The sequence below is a fragment of the Empidonax traillii genome, unplaced genomic scaffold, assembly GCF_003031625.1.
Source record: "Empidonax traillii isolate 1590-97213 ecotype Southwest subspecies unplaced genomic scaffold, ASM303162v1 scaffold1246:size530596, whole genome shotgun sequence".
NCBI classification, from domain to species: domain Eukaryota; kingdom Metazoa; phylum Chordata; class Aves; order Passeriformes; family Tyrannidae; genus Empidonax; species Empidonax traillii.
Window position 1 is genome coordinate 289,511 of NW_020956439.1, and position 22,111 is coordinate 311,621.

Genomic DNA, 22,111 nt, shown 5'->3' on the forward strand with positions numbered 1-22,111 from the left:
ATTGACAAAATAAGTTAAGATTGTGAAAGACTTAGATGTTACTGTGAGAAGCACGTTAAATAAAACTCCAGGAGAAATTAATAATGGTGTGTTTCAAGCAAGGATTTCAGTATATTAGTCCATGGACTTCACACTGAAGAACAGAAAATACAGTGCTGAGTAACTGCTTGATAAGAGAGTGCTGTACCTCTTCTGCATGTTAGATATCTGCTGTGGGGAGAAATAGTGTTTGTCTGTCTGACTGAAGACAGGATGTGGGTGGGCTAGTAGGTCAGTGCTACAGACAACTCCTTAGTTATGGCTTTTTCTAACCTTTATGCTCTTGACTTTGTGGCTGCAATAGTTTTCTCTTAATGTAGCTTTTTAATGTAATACTGAATGCCTACATTCTTTGTAAATAAAGTATGTACAGTCACATAGGGATTGTGCTAGATGCATCAACACCGTTTACTATCCAGGCTTTGAAAAACGTAGATGTAGGGAAAACCAGGAGTGATGGAATGATAACTAATTATTTGGGTAACTCAGTAGTCTGTCTTTGACTAGTAGTCCATGGATATATTTACATTCAAGATAATATGTATCCTGTCAGTGAGACTGAGGAATTATTTCACCTGTCTAAATACCTGGAGGGATTGCTCCTGTACCTTGTTCTTCCTCATACTTGTTTCATGACTATGTAAATTGGTGTGTCCCATTGTTATTGTACTTCTCAGCTACTTTGGAAATTGCCTTATTCCATTCTTGGAATGGAAGAACCATTAGGTTCTTCTGACCTCACTGCTTTCAGTGTTTATATTTCATATTTTATGAGCTGCCTTGCAGGGTGTTTTTCATGTTTGAGGACATCTTCATATACCTAAAAAAGTAATATATTACTTTTAGATATCAACATGAAGTATTGGACCTTCTGTTTCTGGATGAAGAATAGACTCACAGCATGAACTACATTCTTAGTTCTACGGCCAGGCAGGATGCAATGCTTTGAGTTGAGATTTTTCTTAATAAGAAGCAGGAAGGGAGTGCTAGTGAGCCTGGCTGAGCCTCCTATGGCAGAGGCAGTTGGTTATGATCGTGAAATTATTTTTTAGAAGTTTCAGTATTTCCTGCACCATCCACACTGTTGTTAGCTCACTGTTCTAGAAAGCATAGCTTTCCAAATCTTATCTCTCAAATGCCATCGGGCAGCTTTTATTCCTGTATTATACCCTTTTTTTCTCAATGAAGAAGGTTTTTGTTCATAACAAAAGAGGCCATATCAAGTGCTTCTGCTAATGTTACTATGTGTCCCTGTTTCCCTGACTCAGACAACATTCATGAATATCCTGTAGACTAAGAGTAAAGGTTTAACTCTATTTTGTCTGGATTGCAGTCCGTCTCTCATTATTCCCAGTGAGACAGTTTTGACTTTTAAAGGCTTGAAGTTGATTTTGTTCCACAACAATAGGTTCAAACTCAACTCAGAACCTAAAGGACCCTTTCTGTCCCTGACAGCTTTCTGCATCTTTCTGTGAAGGACTATCTTGTTGGATGCCTGCTTCCACCAGGAAAATGAAATGATGATGAGCGAGACCTGTTTTTGGTTGTTTATTTATAGCTTATCAGTAAAAGCTTCACAAATTCTTTCCCTCCTTTGTTACTTTTATTTCCAGACGGGACTGACCTTTACCATATATTGAATTTCTTCTTTGATCTTTTTCCCAGTTTCATTATGGCCATGGAATCAGGCTGTGGGTCCTGTTCCCTGCCCCCCCTCTGTCAAACCTATAGAAGCACTCTCCACTTTCAGCATGAAGAATTTAATTTTCAGTTTTTTAATGCATTTTTTTTAATGACTAAGAACTTGTCAGATGATCTTCATTATGCAAAAGAAAGAAAGGATGTTTCCCAGTGAACCCACAAATCTAGTTTTAGCTGTGAAATCCTGCCTTTTGGAGCGTGCATCCTACCGTTGCAGCTGGGCGTAGCAGTAAGTAACGTAAGAGGCCAGGCATACTGCAGGAGAAGGCCCCAGAGAATCAAAGGGTAATTTGGTTTCAAAGGGACCTTTAAAAGTCATCTGGACCCACCTTCTACCCAAAGTGGCCAACTTGAAAGACGGAGCCTGCTCTGATGTTAGATCAGGTTGCTCGGGGCATATCCAGTCAGGTTTTGAATATCTCCAAGGATGAAGCCTCCGTAGCCTCTCAGGGCAATCTGTCACAAAGTTAAACCACCCTTATGGAGGTGGAAAAAATCCAAATATATGGTCACAACTGTGTTAGCACACTGTATCGGTTGCTGGTCTCTTGACTAGCTCTGTACATTCCAAAGCAAAGCTACATGCTTGTGATCCGCTCCTATGTGTGGAGCACAACCCTTCTCATTTTCACAGCCTGTCCTTCTGAAAGAGTCTTTATCCATTCACCACATTCCTCAGGCATAGGAACTATCCAGCTGCAAACGAGGGGAGATTATGGGTTAAAGTAATGATTAAGTGCAGGTAGAAAGATAGAGAGAAGTAACTTAGTAATGACTGGAAATTTTTGAGATGTGCATGCTCATATCCTGCTTCCTTTTGTTTTTCTGTCAATCTTCCCAGGATCATTCTGGCCTAAGACTGAAATGGTTCTTTGTGCACTCCTCCTTACATGCTTGGGACTAAAGGTGAGGCAGGATTCTGAAAGTGCATGCCCTTTGTGGATGCTTTGAGGTGAATAAGGTCTGTGGTTGCAGGCAGAACGGATGCCGTAGGTGCAAACTGCATGCCTTAATGCTTGTAATTATTTGTCATGCTCGAACAAGTCTGGCAGCTGGGCCTTTATAGCAGTTTTGCTGCAAATTTTTCTTAACCTGTCTGAGTGGAAGACATTGGAGAATGTGTTAGATGTGTAGGTCGGGAGAGCAGGAGTTGGAAAAACGAAATCAGTCTGATAGGCTCATTTTTACAAAGTTGAAAGCTGAGCTAGCATAGTGACCATAGAGTTATAATTGCAGGAAGGAAAAACCCACCTCACAGGAGAAAGTTCTACAGTCTGAAAAGAGCATTGTCTTGACAATTTAAACTGTTCAGATCCTTGCTGTCGTTCCTATGATCCAGGCTTCTGTGTTGCAGTTGACACCTGGATTGATCAGATCCTACAGTGAGCTAGTTTGGCTTGCAATACCTGCAGAAATCGAATTCCACAGAAAAACAGAAGGGTTTTCTGCTGGTGTAGGAAGTTTATCTGCTCACCAGTGAGTCTGGAAGCACTAGTGCAGGTGATAGTGAGTGGGTGGTACTACATGCCACTGTAGGATTGCATGGAACTGGAGAGTAAAAACTTAAATTGTCTTAAACCCACAGCCTTGTGTGAGTGTTTCGTCCAACACTGGAATTTCTAAAGAGTTGCTCATTTCTTCCCCTTTCTTGCTTGGGCCTTCCGGGGTTCGTAGCATGCTGTTAAACCTTTTCCTTTCAGAATTTTTAATCTTTTTAAATTGTTAAAAGCAGAGTCTAGGAGTGAATGTAAATTTCAGTGTTGTTACTAAGAAGAGATCAAGAGGGGCATTTGGTAATGACATTTCCATGATTGTGTTGCTGTGAAGTGGAAGGACTTGAAGAAAAATGTAATCTGCAAATATTTAAAGGAGGTTCTTCGAGGAATCAATGGAAGAGGTAAATGAACTAAGAAGACTTGTCATACCTGAAGCTGGTAAAAAAGCTTTTGTTTCTATTCCCTGCCACTGACTTGTGATGAGAACAGTAGCCCCACTGTGATTTTTGTTTCTTTGTAAATTGGGCAGGTGATCATTTCAGAAAAGACATGAAAGCTTTAGACCTTGTAGTGTAGAGCGAATGTTTATAAAGATACTTAGGAACTCGTAGGGATCAGTAAACTCAGAATTACCCTTACAATATAGAGATTAGTGGTAAAATCTCTTAAATGTGTTGCCTTCAAAGGTCAAAACAAGCTGACATTGGCAGATGTCCCTTCTGCTTGCTTTAGTCTGCTGTCCGTGAATACAGTACTACTGATACATGATTTTTTTGTTTGACTGGACTGATTGGAAGGACTGTGTACCTGTGTAATTCTGAGGACCATTTTCTTTTAGGAAGAAAGTTACAGCTTGTATGGAGTGTATTAATTAGGGAGTGTAGTAAGTATGTTAGTTAATTAACATGTTTTTGGCATTAGGTGGAAGCTTCTGCATCCGGATCAGGTGAGAAATAATACTGTGGTGTTTTCATTACAATTTGACATGGAGTGTGTGTACAGCTACTGCAGTGTAATTTAACTCTCTAAAGCTGGGAAGAGGAAACGAGCTCAGTGAGTGTGCTTACAGAGGGGTGGGAAAAATGTAATTCTTCCTTCTCTGCCTTTGCTTTGTGAATGTCTGTCATGTTTGCTATGCTAATGTCTGTCAAAACTAAGAAATTTGGGGTTATAGCTTAGGGTTTAGAACAATTTTGGGGGAGATGCATGTATTGGTGTAGAAAAATACTGTACTCATGATGACACCTGAAACTGTAGTTTACTGTATATCTGAGTAAATGAAGTTTTTGTCTGACACATTAAAAAAAACCTGAAGAAACAGAGAATCTCGCAGTTGACAGAAATTGATATTATGTCTGCAAGCTTTGGAGTCAGTTTTAACTCATTTTTTTTCCAAAATACCACAGTTAAATTCCTTCCTTTTAGAAGGACACATTTGTTTCCAAAATAAGTGCCTCCAAATCATAAATGTAGTGCAATTTTATTAGAAAGACCTTAGACCGCAATGGCAGGTGAAAAAAAGAAGTTGAGGGGATCTTTCCATTCATCAGAATTCAGGCTCAGTTAAACATATTTAGGAAAAATTGGAAAGGACAGGGATTTAGATATAATCCCTTAAAAGTTTTTGACAATGTAGAAGTGCTTCTAGATGTGTTTTCTGTTATGGGAGACAGATAGGAAGGATATATGTCTTCATTACAAATTGAAAACTCACATGGGATGTTTCTCTGTTCAGGAGTTTGCTTAAGTAAAAAAAGGGCAGATTACTGAGATAAAAGAAGGTATTGCTTGGTAGCAGAGAGAGGTGAGGTTCATTAAGTTACGCATTTTAGGATGGGATTTTTAGTGTTTATGGATTTCTGCATTTGAGGGGGGAGTGGATTCCAGAACTTGTTATTTTTAAGGCTCTTATTGTCTGTGGGCTCTGGATACATAATACAGGACAGACACTTTGCACAAGTGGGTATTCCATCAGTTAAAGATGCTTTTAGACTGTAAAGCATACTTACTTGACCCAGGAATGTTCTGAGATCTCCTAGTGAGAACCATTGTACAGAAAACCTAGTGAGGTGCAAGAGGTCTCCTCTACAGACACAGAGAAACTGGAAGATCATGTCTGGGCTATAAACAGATGTCTGCTTTTGAAGTGTGGTCTGTGCTGAGCTACGGGTTTCATCATAAGGCCTTGCTAAATATACAGCTCCTGGTCTCCTAAATGGGGAGGCCTTGTTTCCCTCTGTCACCCCTGTTCCCCGTTATGCCATCGTTTCTTCCTTGTGCAGGCACTTTGACTCATGTTCTAATCACAAGCTGATGAAGTTCACTAAAAAAACCCCACCTATTTCTACCTGTTGATTTTCTGGCATTCAGATTTGTTGAGGTGGCCTGTGGTGCAAACATGCGAACACCAAGGCTGGCTCTGAAGTGCAGGCAGTAGGGAGATAGGTATAGAATATCTTTTTTTTTTTTGGTAACTGAGCATGTTCCTGAAAGCATTGAGTTTCCCAAGACCATTGCAGTTGTGTATAAAGTTTTTATCACAAGTATTAACTTTGAAATAGTTTTGGTACCATTTTGAAATGGTCCAGTTTTCAGTGTTTGTTTAGGGTTTTTCCTACTTTACTACTAGACATGAAAGATGTAGCAACACAACTTTGGTTCAAACAATGCTCAATTGCTAGGATATTGTACTAATTTGACATTGATTGCATCTGAATATCTTTCTAAATTGATTAGTTATTTAAAAACAATAATTTGTGTTTGTGATATACCTTTTACTTATGTCTTTATATTTGGGTGCATTCACTACACAGCTATGCATGACTCTGAAGAAGTGCTTATGGTTTGGGACTATAAGCAAGCAATGTATGGTGACTAAAAACAGAGCTCAGAAACAAAATGTAGCCATAATCAGTCTGCTTAATGTTGATTAGTGAGGTATGCATGTAAACATCTCTGGTCTGTTTTCCCCTTTTGCCCAGAAAGAACCCATGGGCCAGAATGGGCATAATCACTTTGAGCATCATCATTCTTTGCAAATTTTTCACCATTTTCAATAGCCTGTGCATTTCTAAGAATATTTCTGTGTTCTTCCTGGGAAAGGGAAGAGGTCCACTGAGTCCAGGAAGGGACGTGAAGTACAGGTGATTTGACTCCGGTACCTGTTTGCTCTGTTTGGAGCTGCAGAAGTGGCCTTTTGTGGAGGTTTTCACAATGCTTGTGTTAGGAATTTATGAATTGAAGCTGGATCTGCTCCTCTTAATTTCTCTGTTCGCTGTTTCAGAATAGTATGGCATAGGACTGTTTTAGAGAGATTGGTTTTGTCTCTGCCCTGTGTGATTTCATTTGAACTGCTGAGCTATGGAAGCATATCTTGGCAAGAAACCCTTTTTGGTTAAGTTTTTGTGGAGAAGGAAATTGAGGTCATATTAAACACATAGAGTTGAATATCAGCACTTGTTAATATGGTTTGAAAATACTAGTGAGTAGGATAGGAAGGGAGAGAATATGCACTTAAAACACCCATCACAGAAGTATTTTAGAAATCTGTTTCTGTGGACACTAAACTAAAAAATAGCTTGGTAATACTAGGTGTCAAAGAGACTTTTACAAGGCAGTGAAATTTCGGAGAAATTGTGACTATTTAGTGTTCAGACTAATAAACTGTGGTTGTCAGGTGGTAAGTGATATGGAGAAAATTCCTGTGCAGCTTCAAAGGGGAAGTTTAGTGTTAATAAATTGGTGGTTCTCTAAAATTGCAGTGCTTAGCTGCTTTTCAAAGGTTAAGTTCTGGTTTAAATAAAATTGCATTTAAAGTGTGATACTTTATCTAGCACACAGCTGCCACAGGCAGCCACTTCTCAGAAGAAGAATTTAACTTCAGTGACTGCCTCTGTCTTTGGCAAAACCCCCAGGAAATGTCAGCTTCTCTGAAATACTTACACATCTCCATGAACTTATATTTTTCAAATGAATTTGAAAAAAATAGTATATCACCCAATTTCTGGGAGTTCTGTGTTGCTTAGAGTTGTTTTATAAGATACAAACATAAAGTTAATATAGCAGCAACCTCTCGATGTATAGAATAGTACTTTGTAATGATAATTCCTCTATTGTTAGTTATTACTAAATTCTGCCACAGTCTTGGTAGAATATATATTTAAAGTATGCTGAGTTTTAAGAATTTTAGAGATCTAGTTTTGTTTGAGTTTAGTGAGGGAATTTATATCTTATTATTGCAGTAATGTGCTGTTAAAGTTTGGGATATCTCCCTTTTGGAGCTTGAAGCTTGATTTTTACGTGGCAATTAGGGTGAAACACATTTAGTTCCCTGCAAGTAAACTGTAAGTAATTAATAAACACTTTAGAAATTTAATGCAAATATTATGCAGTGTCTTGTGGCTGACAGATATTGGGAGGACAAATGAACCAGAAATAGTGATGCCCTGTTTTGAGACCAGGAGTGAGTCCAGGAAATTCAGAAAAATTCAGTGATTTATGTGAGAACAACTGATTAATTGGGAAAAGCAAATAGCAGGATGTAATATCCTCAAAATATGAGGAAAGGTTTGTGTGATAGAAGGCTTGCCTGATTTTCCCAGCTGAGTGAGATGACTTCATTATAGCCGGCTTGCTGAGTGACTGTTCATTTGGGAAACGTTAGCAACTCCATGGATGGGAGGATGAATAGATTCATATAACAAAGTCCTGAGAGCTGGAGACTTTCAGGGTAGCGTACAGATCTCTGAGGAAAAATCTGGGTAATATCTCTGGAAGTTCTTACACCCTGTTAGCTCCTGTAGGGAATGTGATGGGAGCTGATGTATGTTTTGTGCTTTTGAAACTTGATTCAGGTTTTATTTTTTGTAATGCTGCATGCACAATGACCAGTCATTATTCCACTTGTACGCTTTTACTTATATATTTCAGAGAGTTGGTATTTATTAGTTTTGCTAAAGACAGAGGTAGTTACTGAAGTTAAAAAAGTCAATAAAATAAGATACAAAGCTAAATGCCTAAAGTATTTAATACACAAGCTGAAGGAGACTCTGGGTGGGCTTACATGTAAATAAAATTACTGATACTGTTGACTATGATTCTTATGGTCACATACTGTACTTGTAGATCTGATTTGAAGTCTGAAGTATTTCGTGGCCTTGGTGACTCAGTTTGCTTATTTTGACTGTTTTCCAAAATTATAATTTGGACTGAAAATACTTTTATAAATTTATTTAACATTACCAAGTTTTTTTATTGTAAAAAATGCCTGATGTTTACTCTATTGAGAGCTATAAAAAATCTGAAATTATTTTTGATGTCCTTGCAAATCTTTGAGATTTTAGACCTGTCTCCTGAAACTATGTTCCTTCTGTGAAAATATTTGCATTGTTTCAGATAAAGTACAGTTCTTTGTAACATGCAAACTGCACATGAGATTCTGCTTTGCAGTAGTTACTAATCTGCTGATGAATGATTCTTCTGGAGATTGAAAGGGATTTGTGTAGGCTGCAAACTGAATATAATGGGTTTCAAAAATGTAAGCAATTTAAAATACTGCTTGGATGTGAATTAAAATGTTCAGAAGCCACACAGTTTCTTGATCTTGATCCTTTTTAGCCATCCCTAAAGCCATCACACAGAAGTGTTTTCTAGAATTTCTGGAGTGCAAAGAACTAGGATAACTGTGTAGATGAAACACCAGTGCTTATAAATTGCAAAAGGTGTACTCTGGCTGTGGTTTTGATTGGCTTGCAGAGGCATGTTTGGTTTGCAGGCTCTGCAATGCCTGTATTTGAGCAGCAAGTTTGTCCCAGCTGTGTTGTGAGATTCATGAATAGTGTAGAATACCTTCACCGAGACTTAAAGTCATGCATTTTGTGTTGTGTTTCACTGTAGGATGGGAACAAGCACATTGCTTAGGAGCCTTAGCTGATGGGCATCAACTTGTTAGGTCAAGTTTTGTTTGTATGTCTGTATTTTGAGGCATTTCATTGGGAATGTGTGCCACCTAAATGATCGTTCTAAAAAGTTAGACTTTTCAATTGAGTAATTGTGATTGTGAGATAAACTTGTCTTAGGAAAGAAGTCAGAAGGTACTGAAAAAGCCCTACATATGTTAATGAGGGTTGGCAAGTCCCAGAATTTTGTGAGTTTTTTTCCAAAGTGAGTTCATCCACCCTAAAATTGAACTAAATCAGTAGATGTCATCTGCCGTATCTTGCTATACAAATAGGCTCTACCATGTTGGATGTTAGTGTCTCAAGAACTTTTATTAGGGTATAGATACATGTCTTCTTATCTCACTGGTAACAGAAGTAGCAGTTTCTGCCTCTTTCTTCAATTTAACAGTCTATCCATTTTCTGTGGTCTTCACAGGTTCATGTGATGGCTTCTATCTATTTGGGTCAAAATAGGCCTTTTTAGCAGAGACCAGCAACTTTGCATTTTCAGCTCACCTGCCATTCTTTGCGAGTGAAAAGCAGGATGACTGGTTGGGGCAAATGATGAATAATCATGCATTTACCCACTCAGTTCTATCATGTGCTTCTTTGAGCTGTTTTTGAGAGAAACTTGAGGTTTTTCAAGTTTCAGGAATGTGGTGTAAGTGGTCGAGTTCATTCCCAGGTGATTAGAATTCACATTGCGAAAATTCCTTTTATGTTTTATCTGAATGCTGTGATGATTGATGTATAATGTTATAGGTGTACCATGTTCCATTTTGGAGAGTTTTGTTTTGCAGAGGAAAAACAAAGGAAGCTGGAACTGAAAGAACAGGTTTTCTTCAAGTTACATCTGTTTCTGTTGTGTGATATGCCAGCTCAGGAGTCTTTATGTCATAGGACCAAAGAATACCCTAATGTTATATGATAACCTAAAAAATTGTTCCCCGGGCACTGATAAAATGGTTGTTTTATGATTAGAGAGTTCATAGTATTGGATAAGCGTGAAATCTCCCTTTCCTGGATTTTAGTATTGGTACTTCAAAGGACTGTATAACTATCTGCCATGCCTGCACTGTCATGGGCATCCACTGAGGAAGCCAGCAAATGGACTAATTTGTTATTTGTTAAGGTATTTCTGTATGATCTGAGCATCTGCCTTCTGTGTGTTTGTGAGGTTGGTTCATTGTCCACAGGCAACCATGAGTGTAACCTGCTAATACTATTTTGGAACCAGGATGGTACTATAATAATGGCCAGTCTTTGCGAATGAAGAACCGGGGAAGGTCTTTACACCTTCCAGCCTGCGCATTGGATTTTTTAGGTGAGACACAGTGTGCGCGGAACTGAGCCCACCCTTTAATCCTGAGGTTCATCTGCCGGGGCCAAGCGAGCTTGGACGGTGGCAGCGAGGTCCTCAGGACGTAGATGGATTGCCTTACAGGGCTAACAAGCTCCATCTGCCCGGGGAGGGGCCCCGACCGGGAATCGAACCCGGGCCTCGGCGGTGACAGCACCGCGCCCTTAACCACTAGACCACCAGGGGCTCCCAGGATGGTACTAGTACTGGAGAGAAAAGATAGTTCATCTCAACTGTGTGCAGATTTGGGCATCACTTGGTCTGTTCAGCCTGGAGAAGAGGAGACTGAGAGGTCATTGCAGTTGCAACTTCCTCATGAGAGGAAGTGGAGGGGCAGACACCAACCTCTTCTCTCTGTTGACCAGTGACAGGACCCAAGGGAATGAAGCTGTGTCAGGGGAGGTTTAGGTTGGATATTAGAAAAGGTTCTTCACCCAGAGGGTGGTTGGGCACTGGAACAGACTCCCCAGGGAAGGTGGTCAGAGCACCAAGCCTGCCAGAGTTCAAGAAGCATTTGGACAACACTCTCAGGCACGGTGTGATACTTGGGGCTGGCCAGTGCAGCGCTAGGAGTTGAACATATCGATCCTTGGGGGTCCCTTTCGACTAAGGGCACTGTGATTTTCAAAAAAACCTTGATTACTTCTTAACCACTTTCTAAGTAACATATCTGTAACATGTCTTTTTTTTCCTTTATTTCTCTTTGCATTCATGAATTGTTTCTTTGGAAAATGAATTAACTGTATGCATTAATATCATCTGTGTTACTGTTTCCAGCACATCATAGTGAACAAACATTATATTCTCAGCCCAGTAGGCATTAATGACCATTAACCTGATTGTTAACTGATGGGTCTCATGTGGAATGCTGAATGTATACTCATTCCAAAATGGCAGAATCTGGCTCTCCTTTTTACTGTAATAAAGCTGCTTCTGTTTGCAGCACTGTGTTGCTGGGAAACTGCAGCTAATTTTTATGGCGCATGTCAGTAGTACTGATTGAAATTATACATTTCATTGAGTAGCTCTTCTTTTTGTTTGTAAACTGCCTTGTATAAGGGGAGAGAATTTTTTGTTGCTGTTCTGCATACAACAGTATCTATACCACAGAATATGACTGAATCTGAAACAAAAGCTCAGATTGTTCTGTTGATAATATCGTCGTACTTCCAAAGTTACTCTAGGGGGGATGGTGGCCTGGTTAAATTTACACCAGTTTGATAGTCAAGTCTCATACAGGTATTCAGGAGAATTCCAGGTGAGGCATACACATCTCCTCAAACTGCTGTTTTTCTGTTTCAGACTCCATGGTGCAAAACTTCAGCATGTGGCGTGACTTTAAAGCGAAACAACAAAATAGACTGAGAGATTATGAATTGGAAAATTATGTCGTTTTGGTTCACAACACAGAGACGGTGGCAATTTTGGGGCTGTGTAGAATATGCACTCCTTTTTGAAATGATTGTTGCACAGCTTGCACGTGGATCAGGACATGCATGCGATTACATGGGCAAAAAGTGGGTGTAATTGGGCATGCACCTAAACAGGAAAATACATGTGTAAGGTGGAATCTGACTAATAAGTAAAAAATCTTTTGCTTGCTGAATCTGTACTCCTTTTCTGGCTAAAAGAGATGGTAGTCCATTTTATGATATTCACAGTCTGCTTAGGTTTGTAGCAGTGTCTTGTTTTTACTCTTGCTTGAGATGTCTCTATGAAATGGGAGGGGTGTGTGTCTGAAGCCTGCTTGCTTAAACACGCGAGTCATGTCAGCTGCAATGCGGCAGTGCTTGGTGCTAATGAGGTGAGCAGCCAGAGCACCGTCTGCTTATGTTTGCTCATCTCTGTGCAATTATGGCTGTGGGGATTGGAAAAAGAGATTTGAATTGGATGTGGCTCTGTTTTGGCCTTTCCAGAGTGTGGTTCTGTGTCCTCCCGAGGACTGGGCAGCATATATCTACTTCCTTTTTGGGAGTAAGGTGGTTGCTTCATTGTATTTAAGGCAAGCTCTAAATACATCCTGGCTGGGAGAAGAAAAGAAAAAGGGGAAGTAGAGAGAGGGGGACACCCTCCCTTCTTTCCCCCTGCCATCTCTCACGATTCAAATGCACCTTCGAATGAAATACGTTCCTTGGCAATCTGTGTCTTCAGGTTGAATACATACAAGTCTGTATTTGTAAAGTAACATCTCTGGAATAGAGTAATCAGGTTAATAAATTAATTTTGGCTAGATCTCAGTAGTTACAGCTGGCCTTTGGTAGGCACAGAAATGCAGATGCACTGTGATTTCTCAGCCCACCTTCTTTCTCTTTTTTAACCCTTAAAGTGCTGACTACAGTGTGAGCTTTGTATTTGATGCTGAAGTCATGAAGTTTTACTTTGAACATAAAGCAAGTAATGTGAATATCAAATCCCATTTGTCTTTTCCCATCCTCAGATGCCAGACTATCTTCATTGAGCTTGATACCTCCCGTCCAATCCTGTCATATTCCTATTCCTGCAGCCTGTCTTTCAGTGTTTCTTTTTCAGAGAATTAGTCTATAAAACTATAGGTCGTGATTAAGTAATACACTGGTCTTGGTGGCAAAGCTGGCTTTCATTCTAGTTCCTGCCTTTATGTCACAGGGTGGTTCCCTGTTAGCTGATAAAGTTATTTTCAATACTTATAAAACACATTGTTGAAATTACCTGTGTTAAAAATACTGCTGGTTTTTTGTGTTTTTTTAAGGGTCGTATCTAATCTCTGTTACTTTGGCAGTATGTTGTGTAACGTGATACCACAAACAGAGGGATCAATACAGCTGGGACTGGGAAAGGTATGAACTGCATCATGTAGGCAAGAAGCAGCGGTGGGAGGCAGGAACCTCCTGAGCTGTTGATACAGCTGACGTGAATGTAATGTGCAGCTAACACCCAGAGAAAGGATGGTGTATCAACCTAGATAAAATGTGCTTCACCCTGGAAAGAAGCCCAAGATTGTGTGCCCTAAATAAAGTCTTGGTTTTGCTTAGTCTGACCTTTAAGTGGGTTAAGAGTGACATGTATGAAACAGCACAACTGACAAGATGCATGGTAGGGAGAGTTGTGCTGTTTCGACACTCACTGTTGAAGTCTAGTATCAGTTGTGATCACAGATAGTACAGTATTTCTTTGCCTGTTTACCTTTTGCTGATGGGATGGTAAAAAACTGGGATGTTTTACTCTTCCATCTTTAGGTCTCCGGGTGAAAGGGGAGCTCATTACTGCTTACCCACAAGTGGTGGTCGTGCGTGTGCCAACACCTTGGGTCCAGAGTGACAGTGATATCACAGTCCTTCGCCACCTAGAGAAGATGGGCTGTCGATTGATGAATCGTCCCCAAGCCATCCTCAACTGTGTCAACAAGTTCTGGACATTTCAAGAACTTGCTGGTCATGGTGTGCCTCTTCCAGACACTTTTTCATATGGTAAGACTTTTGGATCAAAAGGGTAGCATAGTTGTCTACCACTGTTTACGTTTTTGCAGTGCTAGGGATGTGAGTCAAGTTTTGGAAATCCATAGAAATTAGGTAGCATGAGGCTAGTTCCACAGCTAAGTGCTCAGTAACCGGGAGAGGAAATTAGAGTTGCAGCACTCAGGTTCTGGTCTTGGCTTTGTCTATTAGCTGGTAATGCTTTGAGAAGAGTACTTTAACTCTACCTCAACTTTCCAAGCAACTAACTTTGGCTGTTACTGCTAAAACATTTTTAACTCTTCTCCAATTGCCAGAAACAACAGACAAGAACTTGTCCTAAGATTCTACAAAGATCTAGCCTTTGTTAAAACCTGAAAGTAGATTAGATTAAACTTCTGTATGAATAAAAGTATCTGCAAATATATTAGTTTTTGTCTAAGGGCAAAGAAAGTACAAGCCCTTGTACAAGTACAGTTGTTTGGGGTTTGTTTCCCATCATAACAGCTAATTATTTTTTCCTGTGCCTGCCTCTGGAGTCTGTGGTTCCTGACAGTGCTAGATTAGAGGAACCGTTTGCCTGAGCTACCCTGAAGCTCTTAATTACAATCTATTAAAGAGCTGAAGATACCTCTCAACCTTCCTTGCCTTTTTAAGAAATGCCAGTGCTTTCCTCCCCTTTGTGTTGTTGCACCAATAGGCTTTTGTAATGGGAACTTGGCAAAAACAGAAACAAACTTGACAAACAAAACCCTTGGCTTTCTATTGATTAGTATGAATTACTATTTCCATCACTTACTGTGAAAGCACATCAGAGAAGAAACACACCCTTTCTTTATGCTTGCTGTTGCTCTAACTCATTGAGAAAGGAATGAGTTTTTAATTTTTGGGGGGAAAGGAAGACCATGAATGATGAGATAATTGCAGAACATATCTATTTGTTCATAACTCTCTGCCACTACTTTTAATGCCTGCCTTTGGAATTTGACAGAAGCATGACTTTTTTTTCTTTTTTTCTATTTTTTTTTAAACTGCAAGTATCAAGTTATCAGTGAGAACTGGCTTTGCCAAGTAAAGCAGGATGTGCTGAATGACATGTTATTCCATGGCATGCATTCAAATCCATGGCAGGGTAGTGATGGCTGCTGCTGGCTTTGTGACCAGTGTCTTGGCTTGACTTCTGCGCTTTACTGCACATGCTGTTAGAGGGGGCTCATCCCTTTGTCTACTGACTTTGTCTTCTGTATTTCTTGTACTTGGTCAGCCTTCTGTGAATTGAACTCAAAGAACCTTGATGTATCAGCCATAATGGTGTGAATGGCCATTAAAAGCTACTCTCTAAGGTCCTTACAGATGCAGTGAGATTAAAAGGTTTAAGTACTACATTAGGATATAAGGAGAATGAGATACAGGAGCCTTGGAAAAGGGGGAGGTGGAGTGACAAAGTATTGGTTGTTGCTGCTCTCTGGATTATGTCTTGTCATTGTATTCCGTGTTGCTTTCCTGGTTAGTAGTTTGGATGGAACTGTTACTAGTGAGTGTTATGTCTCTGCTATTTTCCTTTTAGACACTTGAAAAGGTGGGAGTTAGAGTTAAAGGGGGAAACTTGAACAAGGTAATAGAGTTGGGGCATTCAGATTTGGAAAATTAGATTGAGCCTTTTGGAATTGTGATCAAGAGGCCTTTGCCAACTTGTATCTTCAATTTCAAAGGAAGCAGGAGTTAATATCCCACAGATCACAAATACCTTCAAAGTCTGACCATGCTCTATGACCAGGTTTCTCTTAACTGATAGTTTTTAATGCATTATCCAAGCTGTAAGGGTGGGAGAAAGATATGCCAATTACATCCCCAATTAGGCCACACCAGACTGGTGGCACATAATGTTGTTGGTTTTCTTTTTGCCAGGTGGTCATGAGAATTTTTCCAAAATGATTGATGAGGCGGAAGTGCTGGAGTTCCCTATGGTGGTGAAGAACACGCGGGGTCATCGAGGTGGGTGTGAGGTCAGGGGTGAGGCCAAGGAATATTCTGAGCAGCACTCTAAGATTTGGTCTCATCAAGGAATGGTAGTTAAGAAGATCTGTTAGGTGCTGGACTTCTTTCCAGTACATCTAAATTCTATCCTGGTTCGACTTCTGAATGTTGAATAGACTGCAACACTGGGAAACAGTTTTAGTAGAGCCTAGTCTTGCAGTAGTGTGGGGGGAAAGGGGTTCAAAATTATGGTGCATTGGTGACTTCTGTGAGGAAAGCTTTGAACTGGAATAATGGAAGGTTGGGCCTTAGGGAAATAAAGAGAAGTCCACATGGATTTTAGGGATGCTTTTAGATAGGGATAAGAAATGAAATCTCAGTTCACTCAGTGACTTTTTCTACTTGACTTTGTCTATAATTAGGATTCCGATATAAATAAAATCTTACATATTGTTCGTCAAACTGGATCTCTGTTTTTCAGAAAAATACCTCTGACAGTGCCAGTGGTATTACAGCAGGTTCAGATTAAATTTTTTCTGTTATTAGTCTTTTGGTTTAAGTGTTGAATAGGAAACAACACATCAACTTAATTTAGTGTTAGATAGCGATCTGCTAGAGGAAACCAGGTATAAATCAATTTCAGAGGTTTTTTGCACAGGAGGTTGCTCAGTTCTTAATATACTTTAAAACCAGTTTTAAAAATACTAGAAGTATAGAGAGACTAAAAACGAAGTTTAAGCACATAAACCAGCAATTGCTTTAAGCAAAATCATAAATAAAAGACACCACTTCTTCTTTTCTTATATCTGTCAGTTTGCTGCTACTCTACGCTGCTCCGGTGCACCTCCTACTGGCTTGAGTACTTCTGTAGCCATGTAGTAAATGGATTCAGGAACTGATGCTGGATGAATCTAGATGGGTTATTATTACTTAGATTAATTCCTTACATGACTTAGCACATACTTGCACAAATGCTTGTCTTGATGTAATGGAAGAGTGAGAGCAAAAAGCTGGGGCTGAGGAAGATCCGATCTGCTTCTGTTGGCAGTAACACCACATTTTGTGGTTTTAAAGTGCATGTGGAGCTATAAAGCCAAGTTGGAGTTTGATTTTACAGCAAGCTGAATTTGACAACTGTGGAATATCTGAGACAGTGCATTTGACTTGACATTGCCTCTAGTTAAGATCTGTTAAATAATTGTAATTACAGCTATTGACCTCCTTCTCCCTTTTCTCACCAGGATACATGTAAATCTGTTTACAAGGTTAGCTTTTAGAGCACTTTAAATTCCAGGCATTCTAATGCAAATTTATGCACAGTACATATCCTTTTGCATTAAGAGGGTTGGGGAAACTTTTTCAAATTAATTGAAGAACGGCCATTTAAAAATGGCATTTAAAATAAACAGCCAAACATGGTCATGGGTACTGGCAGAGGAATAAAAGTCATTTTAGGCATGTTATTTGTGTAATTTGTTGCTGCAGCAAATGTGCCAATCTTATTTTTGCCAAGATATTGTGATGCTGCGTAATTCCCAAGAACTACATAGTTTCCCTCCGTGACATCATTCTTACTATTCAATTTCAAGAATGCAGTAGGATTATTAAGTGTCCGTAGGAGAGGTAAAGTCTGGAATAGGAGGAAGAGAAAGCATATGGAGGTTTTTGCTGTCTTGTCATGATTTTTAAGCTTACATTCTCATTTTTTTGTAATGAGAAATTCTGTGTTCCTCAAGCAGTGTTCTGTGTTACAGAGACCTTAAATCCTGACTAAAGAGGCTGCCCCAGTTGGGCTTTGGAGCACTTGATGGAATTCTTTACATGTTATTTCTCCTACTTGGGCTACCACTGCATTCTGTCTCTTTATTTAAGATAGACAGTTTATTTTTGTGCTCTATTAACATTGTAGCATAATTTGAATGGCAGTTCTGTAACAAGAAAAAATGTGCAGCCCTACTGCAAAACATCAGTCTAATATGACATAGAAAGAGGCCTTAGGAGGGTAAAAGGAGTTGGGAAATGTAGCTAAAGTTGGAAAGGAATGCAGTCTTTTAAGACTAGAAATGAGATGGAAAGTGGTCGAATCTGTTTCAGGAGTGACTTGGTAAAATTGGGAAAGAAGAAGTCTTTGGTGTGCTCTAGAAGTGAAGGGGAATGAAATGGCATATTTTAGGTGAAAAAATCCAAGTCCTAGAGGTGTTGCTTGCAGAAAAGCTAATGATTTCTAAAGAGTTTTGGTTTTTTCTTTTAACTGTAGTGTATTCCATTCATTTCATGTCTTGTAGAATCTGCTGAATTATCTTGGATACTGTAGAGTCTAGTATTTTCCTCTGAATGTAGTTGTTCCACTGCAAAACCTCATTCTGGAGCTGTGAGCCCTTGCAGGTAATGGGAAGAGCAGCATTCAGCAGGGAAGTGGTTGGTTCTGCAGTGGCATCCTTGTGACTTCAGAGTTTTTAGTTGCCCAGTGTTTAACAGTTTCATGTCATTGGTTCCTGTGTGTCAAAGCTGTACGTTGTGGGTCCAGTCCTCTTGGGTGAATAACATTGTTATTAATTAAATGTCTGCTGTTCTTTTAGTGTTTCTTCCCTTTTTTCCTCTCCTTAAGGACTTGCACCAAAAGGAGTTGAAATTGCAAGACCACCTCCTTTATCTAAATTTTTTTTCTTTTCTTTTTTTTTTTTTTTAACTCCTCATATATCTCCTCAGCTCTTTTAGCAGCACTTGAACACTTAAAAGCACTGCATCAGTGGAACACAGTTGTCCAAGGTGGAATTTGTAAATGGGAATATGGGTATATGGATGGTGCCTGTGAGAACAGGCAACGTGCTGGTCAGAGGTTTTACTTTCATGCGCTGAATCATTGGTACAGCTCAAATGGGTAGCTGTTTTCAGTCTTTCGATGTTCTTTCTCTCCGTACAGGTAAAGCTGTGTTCCTGGCACGAGACAAGCACCATTTGGCAGACCTAAGCCATTTGATCCGTCACGATGCCCCTTACTTATTTCAAAAATATGTTAAAGAGTCCCACGGCAAGGACGTACGTGTCATCGTAGTAGGAGGCCGTGTGGTGGGCACCATGCTCCGCTGCTCAACAGATGGGAGGATGCAGAGTAACTGCTCACTTGGTAGGAAAAACATTGCTCATGGTTTTGGTCAGAATTTTTCAATCCAGCTGAAAAATCACAAAGCCAACTGAAATAAGCTGCAGGTTTTATTTTCTATTAATTGTGTTTACTGCCAGGGGCTTACAGAGGGAACACAAGAGTAGGGATTAAGTAAGGTGCATGTTGAGCAGACACAGAAGGAGAGACATTCTCTGCCCACAGTATTAGATGGACAGGATGGATGAAAAGCAGGGGAAAGTTCTAGAGCACAAATGGAGCAACTGATGTGGTAGTGGCAGTTTCATGCTAATGCCATGTTATCATTTCTTCCATCCTGTTGAGAGGAACAGAAAAAAGAAGGAAGAAAGAAAGGGACACTTAAGGAAAGTGGAGGAGACAGTTGGCAAGAGGGTAGAACAGAATGTTAAGAGAGCAAACTGTTGAAGGCAATAAACAGTTGTATTGCATTGTGCATCTTCTGTGCTACCTAAAGTCTTCCCCTTGCAACCTCTTCCCTCAAAGACCGTATGTGGAAGGAAGAGGAGGTTGCTGCATTGATTGTAGCATACTCAGAACTGAGACTGTGTAGCTTTGGATGTTGGACACAGGGTTTTTGAGGGTAAAAGCAGGAAGGAGGGTTGAAGTTACCTGACTTGAACTGTACTGAACCTGAGCAGGGATGGGATAAAGTATGTTCATGTGTAGTACACTTTTGGTCAGTCAAAATGCCTGAGAGGGTTTAGTTACTACTTGATGCTGAGGAAATGTAGCCTGAAAGATTTTTCTGCTAAATATTTTTTCTGTTTCTTATTGTTTGGGTATTTTTTAAACTTAAATATTGTGATAGATGAGGTCTGAGTCGGTTAATACTTAGATGATGGACTGTTAACTGGACCAGGTGAGGTTCAGACACAAATGATCCCTAATTATTGCTTTAAAGGCAGTAACCTGTGATAAGAAGTTGAGAGGGGACACCATGAACAGGTGATATCTTAACCCCCACTCCCCAATTATATTTGTTAGAGGTGTAGTCCTATTAAGAGCTCGTGTCAACTTACAAATGTGCAGGGAGAGCTTCTACCTTAGAAAGAACAAGGGCGGTTTATTAGTTCATTTTTTTAATATCCTAGGATCATAAAAATGTGTGATACTTTTTCTGGACTGAAAAGTCATCACTTAACTGCCTTTTAAACAAGTCATAATCTTGACCTGCCAAAGGCAGGTCAGAATATTTTGAAATCCTCCTGTGACTTCAAGTTCATTAGTAGTCACTGTGGAAAAGGAGGTTGATTTCTGAGTCATCGGCAGTCTGCTTGCAGGCTCACTTTAGTGCTTCCCAACAGAAAAATGCTGACCAGTTGAGAAGGATGTCAGTCACCCATGACCAGAGTACAGACAGCAAGTTTTTTTGCTTTTTCCAGGTGGTGTAGGAATGATGTGCTCACTGAGTGAACAAGGCAAGCAGTTGGCAGTCCAAGTGTCAAACATCCTGGGGATGGACGTGTGCGGCATTGACCTGCTGATGAAGGACGACGGTTCATTCTACGTCTGCGAGGCCAATGCAAATGTAGGTTTCATTGCCTTTGACAAGGCTTGTAATTTAGATGTAGCTGGTATCATAGCAGACTATGCCGCTTCTCTGCTCACCCCCGGCCGCTTGACGCGGCGCATGTCCTTGCTCTCCGTGGTGTCCACGGCAAGCGAGACTAGCGAGCCAGAGCTGGGCCCTCCAGCTAGTGCCGCTGTCGACAATATGAGTGCTAGCTCCAGCTCTGTCGACAGCGACCCTGAGACCACGGAGAGAGAGTTGCTCACCAAGCTCCCGGGGGCTCTTTTCAACATGAACCAGCTATTAGCCAATGAGATTAAACTCCTGGTGGAGTGATGCCACGTGTAAATAGATGACCAACAGAACTCTCTCTTGTAAATTTTTTTTTTTAAGCCAACTTGCAATGCTGTTTATCCGAGACGCTCAGAGGAAATGAGGAAAGGGGGTGGGTGTGTCAGTCAAGAGAGCAAGAGTAAAAGCCACACGTCCTGTGATTGCTGTCCCTGCTTTTTTGCAGAACATTAAATTGTCTTCATTCTTCAGCATCAGCTTTACAATAAAGATGTTCAGTTCATAACCAGGCGGCAGTTTTATTTGGATGCTGCTTTGGTCCCCAGATATATTACAGTTCATGTGTCTTCACAGGCAGGCATTGAAGCATGATTCACACTTCAAGATTTCAGAAAGTTGTCTGGCAGCTCTCTAGAAAACTTCTGTGAATTACTGCACCAGTTAAGTCTCTTCTACCTCTGTAAGGCTTGATCCTGTAAATTGCTGAGTGCCTCAAATTCTTTATGTGAGTTGAAGGTGTTAAATACCAAGTATTTCAAAATTCCTGGACACTTACTGTTCCTACTCTTTTAGGTGGGAGCTGTAAGTTCAGGATCCTTTTAAAGTCATCACTTTCTGGCCTTGCAGGATACGGCCTTTCAAATGGTGAGGCTGAGAGAAGTGTCAGTTGACTTAACAAGAACTTCCTGTAAAAATCTGTAACTTGTACCATCTTGGTATTAAGTGGCAGCTTTGTGTCTAAATTTCTTTATAAAGCTTTTGAAGGAGGATATTAGTACTTTGTTTTTCTCATTTCAAATCCTGATTTTGGAAGGTATCTAGGAGAGTTAGTCATATTCTATTTGTGGGCAGAAATGGCACGTTTTAACTATTTTTTGCATGGTTGGAGGAGATAAACAGCACTGTAATGTTTGGTATACAAAATGATGTTTAACCCAATGTGAAAATGAATTACACTAGTTTAAAGCAAACGTGCATCGACTTGTATTTGTTAGTGTTTTAGTCTTTCTGAGAGAGATCTGCAATGTTAGTGTTCCTTTTTCTTTAATACATGCTAGTCCAACACTCCCTTCTCTATGCCTGCATCTTTAACAGTGGCCAAAGTGAAAACACCGCAGACTGTTTGTTAAGAAAACACTGAGATATAGCCTGTACATTGTTGGGGGGTTTGTTCGTTTGTTTTTATTTTTCACTTTTTTTCGGAGGGAGGAATGTGTTAAGG

At 40.0% G+C, this 22,111-nt stretch overlaps 1 protein-coding gene across 8 annotated transcripts in view; it reads left to right on the top strand.

Annotated features, from left to right (window-relative positions):
* RIMKLB (ribosomal modification protein rimK like family member B) overlaps positions 1-21,657 on the top strand; it is a 39,690-nt gene extending 18,033 nt beyond the window's left edge. For 6 of the 8 annotated variants that reach the window (XM_027906062.1, XM_027906067.1, XM_027906061.1 and 3 more), the window contains 4 exons: positions 13,751-13,981; positions 15,875-15,961; positions 18,867-19,070; positions 20,471-21,657. In XM_027906062.1, the coding sequence (XP_027761863.1) occupies positions 13,751-13,981; positions 15,875-15,961; positions 18,867-19,070; positions 20,471-20,934 (986 nt within the window). In that variant the 3' untranslated portion in view covers positions 20,935-21,657. Of the gene's footprint in view, positions 1-2,581; positions 2,647-13,750; positions 13,982-15,874; positions 15,962-18,866; positions 19,071-20,470 lie in introns of all 8 variants that reach the window. The other 2 variants (XM_027906069.1, XM_027906068.1) reach the window with 2 other exon arrangements.
* Positions 21,658-22,111: the final 454 nt, after the last annotated feature.